Source organism: Lygodium microphyllum, chromosome 22 (genome assembly GCF_053477565.2).
Source record: "Lygodium microphyllum isolate KBCC chromosome 22, Lygodium_microphyllum_v1.1.10, whole genome shotgun sequence".
Taxonomy (NCBI): Eukaryota; Viridiplantae; Streptophyta; class Polypodiopsida; order Schizaeales; family Lygodiaceae; genus Lygodium; species Lygodium microphyllum.
In genome coordinates, this window is record NC_141156.1 from 66,158,494 (window position 1) to 66,177,939 (window position 19,446).

The 19,446-nt window shown below is 46.5% G+C and overlaps 1 protein-coding gene across 2 annotated transcripts in view; it reads right to left on the bottom strand.

Annotated features, from left to right (window-relative positions):
- Positions 1-19,446, bottom strand: part of LOC148017246 (putative bifunctional methylthioribulose-1-phosphate dehydratase/enolase-phosphatase E1) — a 231,535-nt gene that overhangs the window by 143,079 nt on the left and 69,010 nt on the right. For both annotated transcript variants that reach the window (XM_087663533.1, XM_087663532.1), the window contains one exon: positions 15,124-15,318. In XM_087663533.1, the coding sequence (XP_087519659.1) occupies positions 15,124-15,318 (195 nt within the window). The remainder of the gene's footprint in view (positions 1-15,123; positions 15,319-19,446) is intronic.

Genomic DNA, 19,446 nt, shown 5'->3' on the forward strand with positions numbered 1-19,446 from the left:
GGACCAGGGGGCATCTCTTCGATGCACGGAACCATATCCTCAGGTTCCTCAGCATCGGAATCCGGGCCAAGTACTGCCACCGTTTGGTCTATGAAATCCAGATCCAAACCAGCCATCGTGGATCACGATTTGATGGCGACGGAGGACTGACGCACAGTGGATAGCGGGAACCTCAACCTTATCTTCCGCAGTCGTGACCTGTCCCAAGAGGGCGCGCGACAGGGCACAACCCTAACAGTGCAGGGGCAGGAGGGTGGAACGCAGGCGCAGAGCTTCAAAAACCGGCGACAGTGCAGGCGGCGAGGCAGACAATGGGGTAGGCGCTGGGGCAAGCAAGGTCCACAGGGCCCAGGTCCAACGGCGACGGCAGCAGCCCTGACACACAGGGCTGACAGGCGATGAGCAAGAGCGGAGCCCGCAGATCTGACGAGCGACAGCAGGGCAAAGCACGCAAGTGGCGGGCCTCGTAGATGCAGGCGACGGGCCTGCAGGAGCAGGCGACGGGACTGCAGATGACGGCGATAGGAGCAGGCAACAGGGCTACAGGCAATGGCTCCACGGCGCAGGCGACGCCTCTCTGTCTCGCTCTCTCTCTCTCACGGGCACGCGCAGATGCAGACAGGTGAGGACGAGCACCTGCGGTCGCAGACGAGCAGAGGCGACGGCGACTGACGCGGCGCAGGCAGACGACGGGGGCGACCGGTACGGGCGTGTCAGGCGACGGGGGAGACTGTTACGTGCGTGTCAGACGACGGCGGCGACGGACCAGACTGGCGCTGAGAGGACGGGCCAACAGCAGGGGTTCCGACTCGCTCCCTCTCTCTTTTTTTTTTTCGTAAAAGGTAATTGTATTAATTACGAAGAAAGTACAAGATTACATGATTACACGAGTACAAGAGGCACGAGGGCCATAGGCCAACGTGTGGGAAATCCCCGGACTAGGGTACTAAAAAGTTACACCAATCATGGCAAGGACCCAGAGGCAATTGCCAAATGCCAGGAATACAAATCCTCCCGAGGGAGCAAGTCAGAGTGCCTGATGAGATCTAGCTGCCAATGCAAAAGCCCTTTAAGCCTTGCAATATGTCGCGGTACATTAGAAGCCGAATCAAAGAGAAAAGCATTTCGGGTGGTCCAAATGTGCCAGCATCCCCAGTATCTGAAAAAATGGAATAAGATCTTCATATGTAACGGTGGTGGTGTGGGATACTTCGGGCGCACAAAAACCCAATCGAAGGGAGTCAGTGAAGACCCCACCACTGCGTGCCAGATTCGTGACAAGAGTGACCAGATATTCTTGGCGAGCGGGCAAGAAAGAAAACGATGTCGGGCCGATTCCGCCGAAGTGGTGCAGAAGAAGCAAGTGCCATTCGAGATTCGACGCTTGGAAAGGGCCAAGGCAAGAGGAAGACCACCAATCATTACCCGCCACAGAAAGACCTTGCATTTGAAAGGTGTCTTGTTCTGCCATCCCTCCATCAGCGTTGCCTGCCACCATGACAGTGATTTCCGCAGACCCCAAACAGCATTAACTTTCACGCCCAACCATTGGTGATCTTTAATGAGAAGATGATACACCTGATTAGTAGAGGCCTTTTCCAGACTCAACCGGCCTGCAAGGTCCCAGTCCTGCCAAGGGCGATCCATAGCCAGGGCAGGAAAGGGTTGCCTACCCTGAAGTTCCGAGGAAAGCTTCCCCCATAAATCACGGTATCCGCACGGGATCCTGAAAAGTCTCCTAGCAGTCCGAAATGATGCAAGGACATTGCGAGTGGCAAGGGTAGCATCCGCAATCGAAGTCACACCCAAACGGGCCATGCGGTTAAATCTTGGTCTGAGCTGATGTTTATCTTCCCATGAAAGTAATGTGGATACCGCCAACAATTCCAGCTGAAAAGAATTTGTCTGCACGCGGTCCCCTACAGGATGCCAACGGGCCTTTTGGAGCACCACTTTCCAAGAGCCGACCAAATGCACTAACAAAGAGGAAGAGGGACTAGAGAAACGAGCGTCAGCATTAAGGACATGCCACCATGAGGCTCGAAGCCGTGTGTTACCCTGGCGGAGGCCGCTGTCCTCAAGAAAATAACGGGCTATGATGGTCCACGGGTGATGATCCACACACATGGCACGAAACAGAGACCAACGAAGAGCCAGCATATGAGTTTCTGCATCCAAAATAGCTCCACCACCCATGCGCTTAGGGGTACATGCATGTGACCATGAAATCCAGGAAATGCCTGCCTGCAGTGAATCTTTCTTCCATAGCATGAAACGAATGGAATGAGTAAGAGCCTTCAAAGTACTGGGCGTCCATGGCAGTAATGGCAGGAAATACGTCAGCATTGGTAGCAAAATTGTCTGAGCCACTTTGAGGCGGACATGGAACGGCCAGGCTTGCGACTTCCAATACATAAACTTCACGGCCAGTTTGTGTGAAATCCACTCCAGCAGGGCCTTTGGCCGTACATCCACCCCCAATGGGTATCCAAGATGCCTGACAATCGCGCCACGAGAAACCACCTGGCCCTGCCAGCCAAATGACTCTAAATCAGGCTCCGTGCAACTAAGAATGGCTGACTTGAAGGCATTGATGCGAAGACCAGAAGCTTGACCAAAGAGCGTCCAAACATCTAATGCCTTGCGAATGTTATCCCTGTCCGCCTGCAAAATCATAAAGGAGTCATCAGCCAAGGATTGGCTAATGAAGTGCTGCCCCAAAGGAAGAGATAACCCTGCCAGCTGGGCAGAAGCCGCCATGGAGGATAACATTGAAAGGACCGGGTGAGTCGCCAAGGCAAAGAAGAGAGGACTCAAAGGGCAGCCTTGTCTGAGCGAGCGTGCAAGGAGAAATGGCTCTGTGACCCCACCATTAAGCATAACTCTTGAAGAAGCCTCAGTACTAATGGTGTAGATCAATCGGGACATGCGGATCCCAAAGCCCATAGCAGACATAAGCTCTGCAAGGAAAGACCAGTCCACACAGTCAAACGCCTTTTCCAGGTCCAGTTGAATCAAGACCACTTGCTGATTGGAGTGCCTCGCATAATCAATAGCCATTTGCACATTCAAGATATTGTGCAAAATGTTGCGTCCCTTAATGAAACCATATTGAAGGGGGTGCACAAGAGCTGGAAGGTGCTTGTGAAGCCGATTTGCCAGCACTTTGGAAAAGATTTTATACATCACGCCCATCAACGAAATTGGTCTCCAGTGTTGCAGCTTTGACGGCGAAGGGACCTTGGGGATCAGTTTGATGAGGCCTTCTTTCCATGAAGAAGGCATGACCCCTGTTTCCCAAACCTGCTGGAACATGACCACCAAAGGCTTTACCAACTGCGTGGCTGAGTGCTCAAAAAATTCATTAGTGAGACCATCCCAACCAGGACTTTTATCCTTAGGCAGGTGCAACAACACATCCATAACCTCCTCTTCGCAAATATCCGCCTCCAAAGAGGCTTGCATATCAAGCGGAACCTGCTGGTGGACCAGCTGATAGAAGACCGAGCGGGCATGCGTAACCTGGCTAGACGGCAAGGATGAAGAACCAAAAAGATCCATAAAATAATTTCTGCACATATTGATAATGGTCTGCGGATCAGTGACCATGCGACCTTCCGAGTCCTGAAGTCGAGTCATATTTTCGCGAGCCGGAGAAGCATGCAAGGCGCGAAAGAACTTATGAGACTGGCAGGCATTATCTTGCAATGTGTCAGTCAAGTTATGCAGCTTGGCCTGCTGATAAGATTTCAAGCTAAAGACTTGAATAAGATGGGCCAAACGCCGCTCCAGTGACAGCAGAAAATCATCATCTGGGGAATCCAGGAGCAAGGAACGGACCAAGGCCAATAAGTCCTCTGCTGCAAGTCGACGGCGGCGACAAAGAGAGGCAGTGTGAATCCCATACTGCCGAGCAACCCGCTGCACATTAGAGAGCAGGCGTGCAAACGAAGCCAAGCCCTCAGAGGCGAAGTCCAATAAGAACCTCTCAATCAGTTGCTGCATATAGTCCTGAAAAATTGGATGCTTCAAATAAGAGGAGTTGAAGCGTAAAGGGAGCTTATCCAGGAGCTGCGTAAAAGGTGCAACAGATTGTGCCCGCATCTCAAGCTGGAGGGGAAAATGATCCGACAACGCATATTGCTGCAAGACCTTCATCTCCAGCATCTCGGGAAGAAAATCATCCCCCTGCATGATATACATTCTGTCCAATCGCGACCAAGTGGTTGCATATTGCGCAGAATGAAAAGTAAAACCTGAAACAGAAGGGTGAAGCCACGACCAAAGATCTTGCTTAAGTATGTGCAAAGCAAAGGAGTTCCACACCCGGCTTTCTGGCGTATCCATTACCGAATGCCCTGAGGTGGACTGCGAAGAGTCAACACACACATTGAAATCTCCTATCAAAAACCCTCTGCGGCCAAGTGCCATGGAGCCCTGCAAAGTCAACCATAGATCCCGTCGGGATGTGGGATCATTGGGAGCATAAAGTCCCAGCAGCCATAAAATCTCACCTTCAAATAGGACTTCGATTACCAGAAAGCGGCCGTGCACATCATTTTTAACAAGAACAGGCTGGTATTTCTCATGAACAATCATCAGCACGCCCGAATAATGCTTAGCATGTGTCCCTGCATAAAACAGACGAAATCCACGACAATCCACAACCTTTCCTGCCTCACCATGACTTTTGTGCTCCACTGCACATAATACATCCCACTGATTTTCATGCAAGACAGACCACATGGTATGCTGCTTATGGCAAGAGCAAATGCCTCGCACGTTCCACGTGGCAATCTTCATATATTTTCAAACAAAGGAAGTCAGGAACGAGGCGCCTGTTGCCTCGATTGCATCTTTTCCGCGAGGGCATCCAGGACACCCTCATCCAGAAAATCAGCCAATACTGCAAATGAATTCGGGCGACCTGCTTTAGAGGTAGAAGGGAAATCCACTACCTTGGGAGCAGGGCGGGGATAACGCCTATCCCAAGGAGTAATCACATTGCCTTTTGCATCAAACGCCAGCTTAGCAGGTGGGCCCTTGGGGCCCTCGGAATAGACTTTCCTTGAAGACGGATTGCGGGGGGCTGACGGGGCCATGGTACGCACAGCCTGCTGTGGGGTGACCATGTCTTTCCTGCGCGTGTACGTGTGCACGGAATCCGGGGAAACATGAGGCCCAGGATCTGCCAGGCCGGCGTCCAACCTTTTACCTTTTTTTTGTCGTGCCTCAATCCAATCAGAGCTAGGAGAATCCAAAGCTCGGACCTGTTGTTTACCTTTTTCCATGACAGTAGGGGGCTGAAGGGTCTCCTGTGTCTGGGCATCAAGCACCATGTCATCCTTGGGCTGCACAACCTGCGCCTCCTCAGAAGACAGTTGCCGTTCCGGGCATTCAGCTACAAAATGCCCTAATTTACCACATGAAAAGCAGTGTTCGGCAAAATTGCCCCATTTCAGGCGAAAATGCAAAGGATGCATGCCAGCGCAATTGAGGCGAAGCCACGCAGGCCTTTTCCTGGCCGTATCCCATAACATGCATAGACGGTTTCGGTTCATAGCCCTGAGGCTGGGGGGAACCAGCACTGCCCACAACCGCCATCGCGTCTTTCAACAATGGCCAATATACCGCTGGACAATTTTCCACTTCCACCCACACCGGGCATTCGCGTTGAAGCAGACGCTGGAAGTCAGCCATAGGGCGCCATGGTACCACATGGACCAAGCGGCGGTCAAAGAATAGTGGCAACTTGGACAGTAGCTCAGCTCGATGCGATTCGGATTTCAACAGCACCTCATAAAAGCCGCGAGGGCCAAGGAAGATCTCCTCAACATACTCCCCTTGCAATAAGTGGTGCATCCACTGGCGAATATGTGAGAGCACTGGGATCCTGCCGGTGAAAAAAAGTATAACTGCACGGTCATAGAACACCGAGAAGGACCGCAAGACTGATTTTGGGTCCACTGTCGCTTCCAGCACATCATCCGCAGCCGCAGCAGAGAAAGTTTCATTATTATGCTGGACATAATCGCCAAGCAGAGTATTGGCAAAGTCCAGCAAATGCTCCCAGTCTATTTCCTGCGAATCCACAGGTTCGGAGGCAACCTGCGCATAGGAACGGTCCTGAGGACCCATTGGCTCGTCTGAAGTGTGCTTAGAGCGTTTGCCTGCCGGCGGCAGTTCAGAACCCGGAGGCGGCTCCTCCGTGCATGGCACCATATCCTCCGGCTCCTCGGTATCGGAATCAGGGCCAAGGGCTGCCACCGTCCGGTCGAGAAAATCCATATCCAGGCCAGCCATACCGCTGTCTTCTCTCTTTCGCTCGCTCCCTCACTGCAGCAGCAGGATGCACTGTCTACAGTCTCTGCTCTTCAATAATCTGCTGCCTCCTCGGCACAGATCTGTCCTTGTAAAATGTCTATCTGCCTGTCCCTTCCTCTCTCTCTCTCTCTCTCTCGCTCTCTGTCTCTCTCTCTTGCTCGCTCCGCAAGTCCCGCAGACCGGCACAATCAGGGAACCACCTGGCTGCAGCAACAGGACTGCAACGGGGCACCTGTGCAGAACAGGACAGACGCGCGCCGGTGAACCCCTGACGAATAGGGCGTGTGAAGGCAGGCGAGCAGCTGAGGGCACAGATCCAGGTGAGTGTGCAACGTCCGAGGGGAGACGTCAAGCAGAACTCCTTGCAGTGGGCCACAGTCGCACAGCAGAGGGCGAGCGGGTTTGGACCTGATGGCCACGGCAAAGGACGGATGCGACGGCAAGAAAAGAGGCAGGGACGATACAGACCTGTGAAGTGCGGGTGTCGTCGGCGAAACTTGAGCCTCCACAGGTAGGCGGGCGCGTGCAGGCGCACGTTCGGCGGCAGGAAACGACAACTTGCAGGCAGGAAACGACGAACGAGGCGATTTAGGGTTTCTGCTGGCGGCACAGGAGCCGGACGCGAATGACGGCCATCTCCACGCTCGCCATCTCTCTACCGATCGTACTCGCTCCCTCTCTCTCTCTCTCTCTCTCTCTCTCTCTCTCTCTCTCTCTCTCTCTCTCTCTCTCTCTCTCTCTCTCTCTCTCTCTAGCAGAGAGAGAGTGCATGCGCACACCCGGACAAGCAGGGTTCAGACGGGCATTTTCTACCATAGACCACATCTTCACTCTCCGTTGTCTGATCGACCAGACACGAGTGAAGAAACAGAGATTGTACTGTTGCTTTGTGGATTTCCGCAAAGCCTTTGACATGGTTCCGAGAGAGAGGCTTTTCAGACGCCTACTTGATCTGGGGGTGGATGATGACATTTTGTGGGGTATTTATGCACTATATGAGCGGGTTACTGGCAGAGTCAGATGTCCGAGAGGTATATCAGATCCCCTTGTGAGCGAGCACCATTGGTGTGAAACAAGGATGCCCACTCTCACCGACTCTATTTGGGCTATACATTGATGAGATAGAAGAGTTTATTCAACAGCGAGCCGGTGGAGATATAGATCTCAGTGGAGCCACAGTTCATATCTTACTATATGCAGATGACATTGTGTTGGTCTCAGACTCAGCTCAGGGATTACAGCAGCATTTATTAGCATTGGATGATTTTTGCATACAGAGAGGCATGACAGTGAACCTTGGTAAAACCAAGGTTCTTATATTCCATACATCAGCTCAGATACGCAAACAGAGTATTTTCATGGCAGCAGGAGGGAGTATTGAGGTCACTGGATCATATGTATATTTGGGAGTCACCTTTACAGCAGCTTCAGGGACTTTCTCGATGACACAGGCAGCTCGTGACCGCCTCACTAGAGGATACTCAGCATTGGCTCTTATGGAGCGACAGTGTTATCAGGCACACTTCCAGGAGCCCCGCACCAAGGGGTGGCTCTTTGATACTCTAGTCACTCCAGTACTGATGTATGGAGCAGCTATATGGGGGCCAGGCCTTGCCGATTATGTATGGACATTGATGGAGAGACCTCAAGTGATCATGATATCTAGATTGATTCGCAGCAAGGCCTCAGTCCCACATGACATTGTGCGAGCAGAGCTTGCCACACTGCCCATGCTAGTCGAGGCATTATTTCAGACAGTCTGCTTCCTACACAGATTTCAGGATATGGACAGAGATCACATTGCATATAGAGCATATATGGCATCTCAGGAGATGGCTCGAGCGGGGGATACCACATCATGGTATGCACAGACTAGAGCTTGGTTTGACAGACATGGGCTGGACATTGATAGACTCCCACCTCTTCTATATGATACTCAGGCTCCCACTTATACCCTCTCTCTCTCTGAGAGGAACAGAGTCATCAGACAGGAGATATGGCATATTTATATACAGAGGACATGGGTCAGCCCTGCACAGCCACTGCCATCGAAGATGGCACATTATTATACACAGTTCTTGAGCATATCAGAGTAGGGATTCATAGAGATTCCGAGATATATGCAGATATATATGCCACATCGATTGAGAGTTCTTATTGGACAGCTCAGGGTATCATCACATCAGCTTATGATTGAGAGTGGCAGAGCCAGTGGCATCCCACGGGAGGAGAGGATATGCCCCCTTTGCTAATCAGAGGTGGAGAGTGAGGAGCATTTTGTTCTCAGATGCTCGGCATACTCAGAGTTGGGATCTAGATACACATTGAGCAGCTCACTTCAGGGATGTATGACTGATATGGATCAGAGATCATTTGGCCGTTTTCTGGGAGAGGCATGGCACATCAGAGAGCAGAGCACACAGCGGGTCCCAGTCAGAGAGGGGCCCACCCAGACGACTATTACACAGTTCTTTCAGACAGACAGAGTGAGAGCTACTATACCAGCCTCCAGCCAGACCTCCGGGCTCACACTACAGCAGGCTGAGGACCAGCGTACCCGACGCCGCACGAGGATCCGGGGGTTTCGAACCCCACAGCCACACCAATAGGAGATCCGGAGGATTCTTGATCTACATCGACAGCAGATTGAGATCCGACGACACTCGACACATTGGATCTCAGATCTCCAGTTTGCTCTTTCTCCACCGCCGATGTACCACATCCTGCATCCAGGAGGGATCACCTGCTATTAGCGACTTCGACGACTGCTACTACATCCTAGGATAGTATATCTCCCTGCATCTGTTACATATACACATCGCACCACTTTATCACAGCCGACAGTTGTTCCCCTATCATAGCCGACATTTGTTCCCCTTTTGTAGCCATTATCTGGAGTACCAGAGCTACATACGCACATACACATATACGACACTTATCACACTCACAGCACCGTATTTTCAGTTTCCAGTTTTTAGCTTTTCATTCAGCACTTTTATTTTGGACAGCTGGACCTCATCAGTTGTATCACAGTTTGTCTCATAGGCCAGTTTTGGTCTTTAGAAGACGTTAATATAACTTTCTCTCTCTCTCTCTCTCTCTCTCTCTCTCTCTCTCTCTCTCTCTCTCGTGAAGATAATTAAATTAAATGGCAATGTTTACATCAGACCATCAAGCCAGCTAAGAAAAATAGAACAAACACAAATCAAGCCGAAAGGCTTCTAAGACCATAACACAGAAATATCACATAGAAAGGACACTCGTAGTGGAGCGAACAATATCCAGCCAAGGAACAGCAATGTCAGGAAGAACCAAGTGAACTAAAACCATAGAGGAGATCTACCATAACAATAAGCCACGAACACATGCCAAATGACCATGGATACCCAAGGCAAAATAAAAAATGAAGGCATTTTGAGTACGCCAAATATGCCACAGAGCTGTCCAATGAAGGAAATGGAAAAGGAATGAATGATCTGATTGCAAGGCGGACATAGAAGGCAACCTTCCCATAATCCATGAACGGGTTGATATCTGCTACTGAGTCACTAAGGATCACACACGGGAAACAAAACTCCAAATCTATCGAGCAATAGTGCAAAAGACGAAGAGATGAAGCAATGTCTCATTGCATGTAGTGCAAAATACTCGGTGACCATGGGAGATCTTGTGAGCACCAAGAGTTGGAGAAATCTTTCCAACCACTTCTTTTTGTTGTCCTAAATATGCCATATTTTACTAGCCTTTCTAGTGACCCATCTCTTAACCTCGACCATCTAATGATAAATCTGATTAGCTAACTTGTTCTTGAAATCATCATGTAGCACAAACATCCAATCCCCCTAAGGAGACGAGGGCTGTAAGGCAAGCAACGAAGAGTACCTCAGAAGCTCCTCCTGTAAGAACGACCAAATGTCATGATAGCCACGAGGCACCCTAAAGTACTGACGAATGTGCTAGAAAGAATAAAGACGGAGCTGCCTAAGAATAACACCATCATGGACTGTCTGCAACCTCTCTCTCTCTCTCTCTCTCTCTCTCTCTCTCTCTCTCTCTCTCTCTCTCTCTCTCTCTCTCTCTCTCTCTCTGGCTGACTACACTGAATGGCTCCCTCCCAAACCCAAACCCCTTCTGCCCCATTGCATGAGCATTTTTTTCAAGTGGCAACCTACTAATCCCATTTTCCAGCAATTTTTTACCAATTAATTAATTGCAGTCCTAAACCTGCTCAAAATTAAATGTGCCTATCCACAATTAAATTAGCTATACCATTTGCAACACTTAGTGTCCCTAGCCTTAATTGACCCTTAGACTGACATTAATTAATTAATTAATGCTAATCCCTAGTGTCACCACCATTGACACTTAATGGTCAATTAATTGTCCTAGGGCCAAAACTGACACCAATTGACAACCAAAGCCCAGCTACAATAACTTGTCACGACTTTCGCCTTTGACATCCATTGCTTCCTCACTACTCACACTTAATGGTCAATTAATTATCCTAGGGCCAAAACTAACACCAATTGACAACCAAAGCCCAGCTGCAATAACTTGTCACAACTTTCGCCTTTAACATCCACTACTTCCTCGTGGTCCTTGGCCTTTTACTATGAAATAACTACCATGTGCATCACATATGTTTTGCAGCCTTGCACATTTGATTATTAAATTAATTAAATGTTACTAGTAAGCTTAAAGCATTTTACAAATTTCACATCCCCATGACAATTGTATATTTTGTTATACTGACCACCCATGATCTAAGAGAGGCTATTAGTTATGTACATTTCATGGGTGTTGGGCCCTGTATTAGGCTTTGTATTGGGCACCTTTATGGATAGATGGGCAGTCCATTAAGGGCTAGCTCATTTGTCTCAAGTCTCTCCCTAGGACCTATGTATACTCCACTCCTCCATTCTTGTTGAATCGGATCACATCCATCTGGAGAGAAAATCTGGAGATACTCCTAGTTACCACACATGCCATTCATCTATGTGGTTTGTATATTTGGTTTGCATGGTACATCTCTTGTATTGTGTTATGGATTCAAATGCCCATTGGTTCATTGTTTGAGTTCTTGTGTTCTATGCAGTGTTCTTTGTTCTTTGTGTTCTTGTGGTCTATTACAGCAATATCTCTTTGCTTCCATTGCTGCCACTATACCAACAGTTTGTACTTTGGGTTTTTACTGGAAGGAATTTTCTTTGTTGTGCCATTAACCAGATTTTCTTTATTTGAAAAAATAACTAGTACAAGATTCTATCAATCCATGTGTACAAGGAGCTCACAGCTCTCCTACTATCCTAAAATATCCAACATGGGGTTATGGTAGAGAGACCTCAACACATCTATGATATCTTTAACTAATCTAGGTCTAGGTGTGAAAGTTCTATGTTGATGCGAAATGAGGGCTTAAATCCTTATGTCACATGGATGCATGGAGGAGCCTATCTCCTAGCCCTACAAATCTTTGCGGCCCTATAGATGGTCACCTCAGGTTGTCCTATGCTAGTGCTCTTTTGTGGTGATAAAGCAAATGCTTGTGCCTGTAAGTCAAAAACTACTCTTTGAGTTTTGGTGGATCAGTCTCAATGTTTAAGAAGCTCCAGGAGGTAGAGCCCCATGTTAAGCAAGAAAAACATAGGGGAAAAGTAACGCTGATTGATTGAAAAAATAATTGGCCAATTTTTTCGCCTCTATATCAGCCCCAAAAAGGACAAATGACTTAAATATCCTTCTAGCATTTGGATAGGACAAATGCCCACCTAACAGTATAAAAGGGGCCATAACCATTCTTCATTCATCATGATCATAATCATCTCTCTCCTGGAGCGACCAGCCTCCACACCAGCCCCAATCCCACAACTAACGACCTACCAAACTGCCTTGGCATCCTCTTACACTTGTGGCCACTACCACCAAGTCACCAAAAGCTTTGTTGTGAAACTCCGAGTTTGTTTTTTTAAAAATCAACCTAGAACCTTGTTTTGGGACTGTACAAGAGTTGAAGAAGGTAGGCTATAATTTGAGATTAGTTTTAAGCTGAAAGTTGAGGTAGCTTAACAATGGGCCCCAAGATCAGAGGGCGCTTGAACAACGAAAGCATAAACTTCTTCAAGGTGCAATGTGGACTTCTTCAAGGTGATTTCTTCAAGGTGCTTCCTTCAAGGTCTGGTATGTGGACTTCTTCAAGGTGCTTTCTTACCAAGGGACATCTAGCGGGGTGCAAACTACTAGAATATTCATGATGCATCTTATTGAGATACCAAAGTCATTAAATGCATTGTATTACATTAATTCCTGTTTTGGTTTCCATTTACATCCCCGAAAAGGCTTTAATTGTATCGTTCTATTACTATTTGGACACCACCCAAGACAATCCGGGTGCCAACCTACATAGTTCAATGACTCATGTGCTAATAAATAGGGCATGGGCATTATTGTTCACACACTCCCAACACTCACATTCATTCATCATTCCCCCATTCATTCACTTCATCACACTTTTAGCCTCAGCCCCCTACCACTACTGTCCACACCGCTGTCAGAGGGGTTTTTGTCGAAAGGTCGTATCCACCGGGAATCAGAGGTAGAAGGAAGTGGAGATAGGAGATGGAAGAGAAGAAAAAGAATAGACAAGAGGTAAACACAACAAAGACAACGCACAATGAATCGAATCAATATGTATTGAAATAACCTGGAATCCTTGCACTACTCAGAAGCAATCTCCTGGCATTAGATCTCCTGGAGCTTCTTCATAGAACAAAACGTGCATCAAAATAACAGCTTCTTCTCTGCTGCCTGGAACCCAAATCTGATGGCTCCGTTGGCTTCGAAAGGGGGGTAAAACCTCAGAACGCCTGTTCAAGGATCTCCCAGATCACTCCTTCTTCTTTTAGTTCAAAGTGTAGTTTTCAGCATCAATAGCGATCACGACCCGCATGATTTCGCCCATCTGACTTTTTTATGAAAAATCCCATAACTGACTGAAAAAACAACTTGCTTTTTGCATGCCATCCTAATCTAGAAGTTTTCCTAGCTTTTTCGGATATTTACAATAAACAATAGGCTAAAATTGTCCATAAATCTAGTATTTTCAGACCATCTATGCCACGGACACTAGCACTAATGACTCAGATCACATTGACCCTCTACATCAATAAAAATGTTAGATGATGATGCATTCCAGAGTTTTTCACACTATGCCCACGTAGTGGCACGACACCACTATCCAGTTTGTTGTGTTTTGAGTCCACAAAACCTGGCAACTTGTTCATTATTTTCCACTGCTGCATTTGCTGATTTGACTCCTCCCTGGACTGGTACAGCAGTTTCTCTTCATCTTCATTGAGCATTTCAGCTCTTCCTGCCACCACAACACCCAGGCAACAATTCCCAGCCATCAGCCACCTTTTTGCTTGTTTACCTCTGCTGTGAAAGAGAGTGTTGGAACTGATCATTCCACGAGTTCACAGGCACCGAAACCCTAATTTATGTGCAGCATCCTATGGTTGATTTGACTATTAGGCAACCTACAATTTGGTAGGACAACTCTCTCTTTTTTGGACTATAGAAGGTGGGGTGTGGCCACAGTCATTCAGTCATGTACTTGCAGATTCTTGGTTCGGAGAGAGAGACCCTATGGAGTGTGAGAGTTGGTGCTCAACCATTGTACCCTTGATTCTCATAGCGGATTCATCTTCCCAATTACATTGTTTCTTGCAATTACTATTGTGCATTGTCTCTTTCATCCAGTTTGCCTCTTCCATTATTCTGCTGTGCATATAATTCTTCTAACAGGACCTCCAAATGGTATTTCTTACAGAAACTAACCCCTCCTAACAGGGAAAACATAACTAACCTGTGAATGATGCTTACTGTCAACAAGACCCATAAAATGTTGCTTGAGTGATGCACTGCATTATGGCATGAGTGCATTCTGCAGTGTTTCAGCTCATATCAAGTCAACAAAATAAAAAGAAGCTACGTATACACATTAGCAAAGCACATGAAAATGTAGTTAATCTGGTTGCCATTTCTTCTGATGGAGTGGTCTGACAATGACCTGGAGGTTGACTGGACAAATACACGAATCTGTACCCTGTCTTTGGGGATGAATGGATCTGAATAAGCTACAAATTATCTCATATTAAGCAATATTATAAGAACATGGGATTCTTGTAGAGAGAGGGTCACCCAGACTGATTAATCAGATTTCAGTCTGACAATCCTTGCCATCGAAAAATAAGAGATCGTTGTTGGAGTCCATAATGTTCAAGCAGACCTTGATTCTCTAGGATGAAGCATTTTTTTTATCCACTTAGTTCTAAGCAGTCGTTTTTGCAAAGACAATTGGGACAACATATACAAGACATCATTGCTCATGATTCAATTGTTTGGCATGTGTATACTCGGGTATAGGCTTGCCATCCCATATCACAAACATTCAAACCCCATGAGTGATCGCCTGTTGTAACAAATATGTGTGAATAAAGCAGAACAAAACAAGGAAAGAGACATGATTCAGGCACAAGCTAGCTTCCAACAAATTAATGATCAAGCAAGGTTTATCCCTACCAGTGTTAATTACATATATTCAGCCTATTTTATCAGCATTCATCTGTACTATTGCACTTCTCCCTGCTAAAGCCTAAGCATACCTCCCCTTGTCTTTAGCAGAGCCAGTAACACCATTCCTAATGAATCAACCATTAAGTCAACTAATCCCATGGGAAACAAAAACAAGGAAACACATGGTAGTATTGAGATAAGAAAGACAGCCAACTCTTGCCATACAGGGTCAGGATGCTGTTGTCCTTGTCCATGCTCGTGAAGTTCCTGATAAGTTCCGTTTTCTACCATCCCATTAGAATGGATTTGTGTAGCTGCAGATGTTAAGCTCTTCAATGGGCCATGTTTTGGATCTGCTGCATCAAGTCCAAGGTGGTGTAGTCTCAAAGCTGCTTCAAAAAGATAATGATAGCATTCTGCCTGCAATGTCATGAAATAAGCATTAGCGTTCTTTAACATCAAGCTACTTCCTGGTTCCTAAAGTTTTAACAAATTTCCAATATGGCAGCACTCTTCATAGTGTCTGGTATGGTCATGCATGCAACATATGCGCATGTAGGAGCTGAACTTGCTGGGGATTGCTCCACTAAAATGACGGCCTCTTCTATTGCATATTAATGTAACACAATAGAGCAGTGGATTTCAGAAAGAAAGAAAGAAAGAAAGTTATATTAGCGTCTATAAAAGGCCAAATCAGCCTATGAGATCAAAATGCTACATCTGAAAAGTTAGGGAATTTCCCAAGTCCCAAAATAGTTGTCATCTAATGCTATGACTAACTAAATGGAAAATAAACAATAAACAATATATAGCTGATGAGTACAAAATGATGTCTAAGCCACGTACAATGTGGAACTGCAGGAGGCACTCTCATCCCAAGATCTCTCTCGTGGGTCTATCTAGCATAGAGAAGCTAAAGCGGCAAGGTATGGTCCCCCAATGACAGTGTAGTATCCTCTGTATCTGCAATAATGCCTTCTACAAGGACATGGACTAGTTGGGCATGGGCTATGAGCTTTGCATCTCTCTATGGCTGTCTAGGGTGGTACCCCGTTGTGGGGCTGCTGGTCAGTCCGAAGAGGGCTCTGTAGTGGAGGGAGTAGTCGATGCTTTTCTATGTCACTCCACTTGAATAGGCTAAAAACAACTTTAGCCCTCTTGAATCCAAGTCTTGGAACTTCCAATTTATGGCATGCTTCCCGAGGTTACTGCTAAACCCTAATTTGTGCTACAGATTAGGGTTTACAGCAGAGAATTCCGAAATTTCTCAGGCTCTGGTGATCTCAATGTTGTAATCTTCGGAGCAAGGTTGTAGAAAGACTGGGAGATGAGAGAGAATGCTGAGGAGAGAGAAAATTCAGACTTTCTTCGCGAAGAATTGAAGAAAATCTATCATTTACAACTACTGCCCTATCTCAACAACTTATAGATACAAAGAACTGAAGAAAATCAATCATTCACTACTACTGCTCTCTCTCAACAGCTTGTAGATGCTGTCAACTGCTATTGATTGGTCTTCTCCTGCCCTTGGCTGCCTCAGAAGGTCCTCCAAAGGCTGCAAATCAAACCAGCAGCATCTCCTCTCTCTCTCTCTTGCAAGCTGAAAACACTAAAAATGCCTCTCTCCAGTCTCTAAAGACATTTTTAAGCCTTGCATGGGCATTTTTGACAAGTGCGAGCCTTCCCAAATGGTTTTCCTAGTATTTTCCATAATTAAATATTAATTTTCAGTCTTTAAATACTGAAAATTAATCTAATAATTATTTCAGTGCCGTGAAAAATAATCTGACTGGCCAATAATTAAATTGGCTAGGCAACTTCCATTTGTGAGTGTCTCTGCACCATCTTTGACCATCAAATTGGCATTAGGTACCATTAAACGCCACTTTTCTAGTGTCACCAAATGACACTTATGGCCAAATGAATGACCTAGGCCAATAACTGGCATCAAACACCACCAAGTACCTATGCAACATAACTTATAGCAACTTTTTCCTTTGACATCCCATGATTTCGTCGGGTCTCGGGCTCGTAAATTTACTCTAACCCCAATTACACCTCACATGTGCAACATTTACTTAACCATGTGATTAAAAATTAATCCAACATTAAGTGAGGTTTCAAAAATATATGTCCTCATGACAATGGGCATCCCTGTTTCACTCCAATATAGTTCATAGGAACCATGGGATCTTCAACTTTTAGGATTGGTACTATAGTATTAGCTGATCAACTAGCAAGGAAGCCTTCACATAGGGCCCTATTGAATAGGTAAGCTAGAAGGGGTGCTAGGATATCTCTAGCAAGTGATAGGTGCTCTGCTACTAGTTCATCATAGTCTTGGGCCCAGCCATTCTGAAGTTTGTCGATGGCATCATGAATCCTCACCATGCTAAAGAAGGTAGATGACATGGGTCTATCCTCTAGTGGTCAAGGCAACGGGGCCTTGCCCATGTACCTACTATAGTGAGATAGCATATGCATGCCACATGTTTGGGGAGGTGATGGGTGTATGGGCTCAGGGCTCCTAGAATGCCTCCCACACCTCCTTCCTATCCTATCCCAAGAATAGCTGGTAAAACTCGTGCTTCAATCTAGATAGAAATGACCTCTTCTTCCACTACACTAGGTTGCGTAAGATTGAGCATGTCTAGCTATGTGTGTAGGTCCCTCGTGCTTCGCCTTGCTAGAGACGACGGGTTTCCTTGCAGTCCTTGTCACACAAGCTATTCTATGGGACATTCTTGCTTGGATGGGTGGAATGGGTGCGTGTGTGGGAAAAATACATGGCAACTAAGGTGTGAAGTGCTCCGACAAGCTATGCTGTAAAATCCTCCAAGGGTATATAGGAATCCATCTCTTGAAATCTCCAATAGAGATTATTTGAGTAAGCACTCGCTGTCAATCTAGTGAAGTGGTATCTAGGAAATTTGGAGTGGCTGCTCACTAGAGAGATCATATCATGTCTACAAGTGATGCTAAATTGTAGGTAGGTGTAGTCACCTGCCAGTGCTAGTGGACAAGGGGACGCTTTGAAAGATTGTATGTCAGGGATGAGGGATGAGGGATAAGGGCCCTAGGAGATAGTCCACCATGCCCACTTCTAGTCTCTGTATAGATCCTCCGGACGGGGCTCCTCATGTACGTCTGGAAGTATGCTTATGTGGAATTCGGAAAGCATGTGAGAACGTCCAATTCAGGCCATCTATCCAAGCCATTAAGGATGGCTAATCCATGTGCACCTCCCCAGACTAAGAAGTGGTCACCATAATCTCTGCACTCAGTTATGTCCTGTGATGTCTGGTTGAGCCCCATCTCCTCTAGTGCTATCTCTCTGTACATGTGGTCCTCACTCTCAAAGAAGGGAACCTGTCTTTATGCTATGCGAGCATTGAAGTCCCCAGCCAACAGGATATCTCCAATACTGGAATAATGCATAATATCCTCATATAATGGTAGATATGGTGACTCTCCCCCTTGCGGTGCATATGGAGAATTTGCCGGAACAAAGTAGCACACTGCCATGTATATATCACAGGGGTGATCTGTATGTATCCAGATCCACATGAAGCAAGCCTCCTCATCTCTCTACATTACTTGTACCATATGTTGTAGCTCCTCCCTACACAGCACAGCTACTCCTCCAGACCCTCTAGTCCCCCCTCATGATTGGGCTCTAGGGCAGCATGCTGTCTCCCATCTATAGCCTCTCACCTCTAACAGCAAAGTTTCAACCGCAACACTTGTCTATGCATGAGAAAAGCAAAACCTTCGATTTTGGGGGGCTAGGACCACATGTTTATATATGGCATGCTGCTTGTGCTTCCCAAGTGGCTGTATTGCTCACTAGTATCACATGATCTAAAGTTCCCCCTAGTTCTAGCTTAGATGGAAACAAGGATACCCATATGGTCTGTGAGTGAATCAATTATCCAATCACAAGTGGAATAGGTATAAATGATCTAGAGTTTTCGAGTCTAGATCTAGGCTGGGAGGAGAGTGGGGATTATCCCCTTAAGGTAGACCTTTCTCTTCAACCCCTTAATGACACTTGATCAACCTTTCTTTTCAGCCTTTGTGAGTTTGGCCATTTTTGGGAGTCTGGTCCCTTCTCCTCACTAGGAAGGAGAAATTTTATGGCTACAGAAGCAACCAATGTGGCCCCTTGTTTTTGTATGAGGATGTTACTCTCAACAAGCAGCCAATTTGGAAGATCCTCTTTATCTTGTATCAACGTTAGGCATTTTTGGTTGTCTTCTGGACCTTTACCACTATGCCTAGAGAGAGAGAAAATTTGGCAAGTCTTACACAAACATTTGATCCAATTGAAAGGGCAGTACTATGGGCAATTGGTCCACATGGTGATTCAGTGTAATATGGTGTCAATCTAGCTTGGTCAATCTACGTTTTAGAGATATCTTCAACCGTTAAAGAATGAGGCTCAAGTCAACAATCATATCACTCCGACTGGATAACACTTGGACAGAGGTCTCATGACCTATCTCTCTTGAGAAAATTTTCCCCAAAGATTTGAGGTACAGTAAGAGA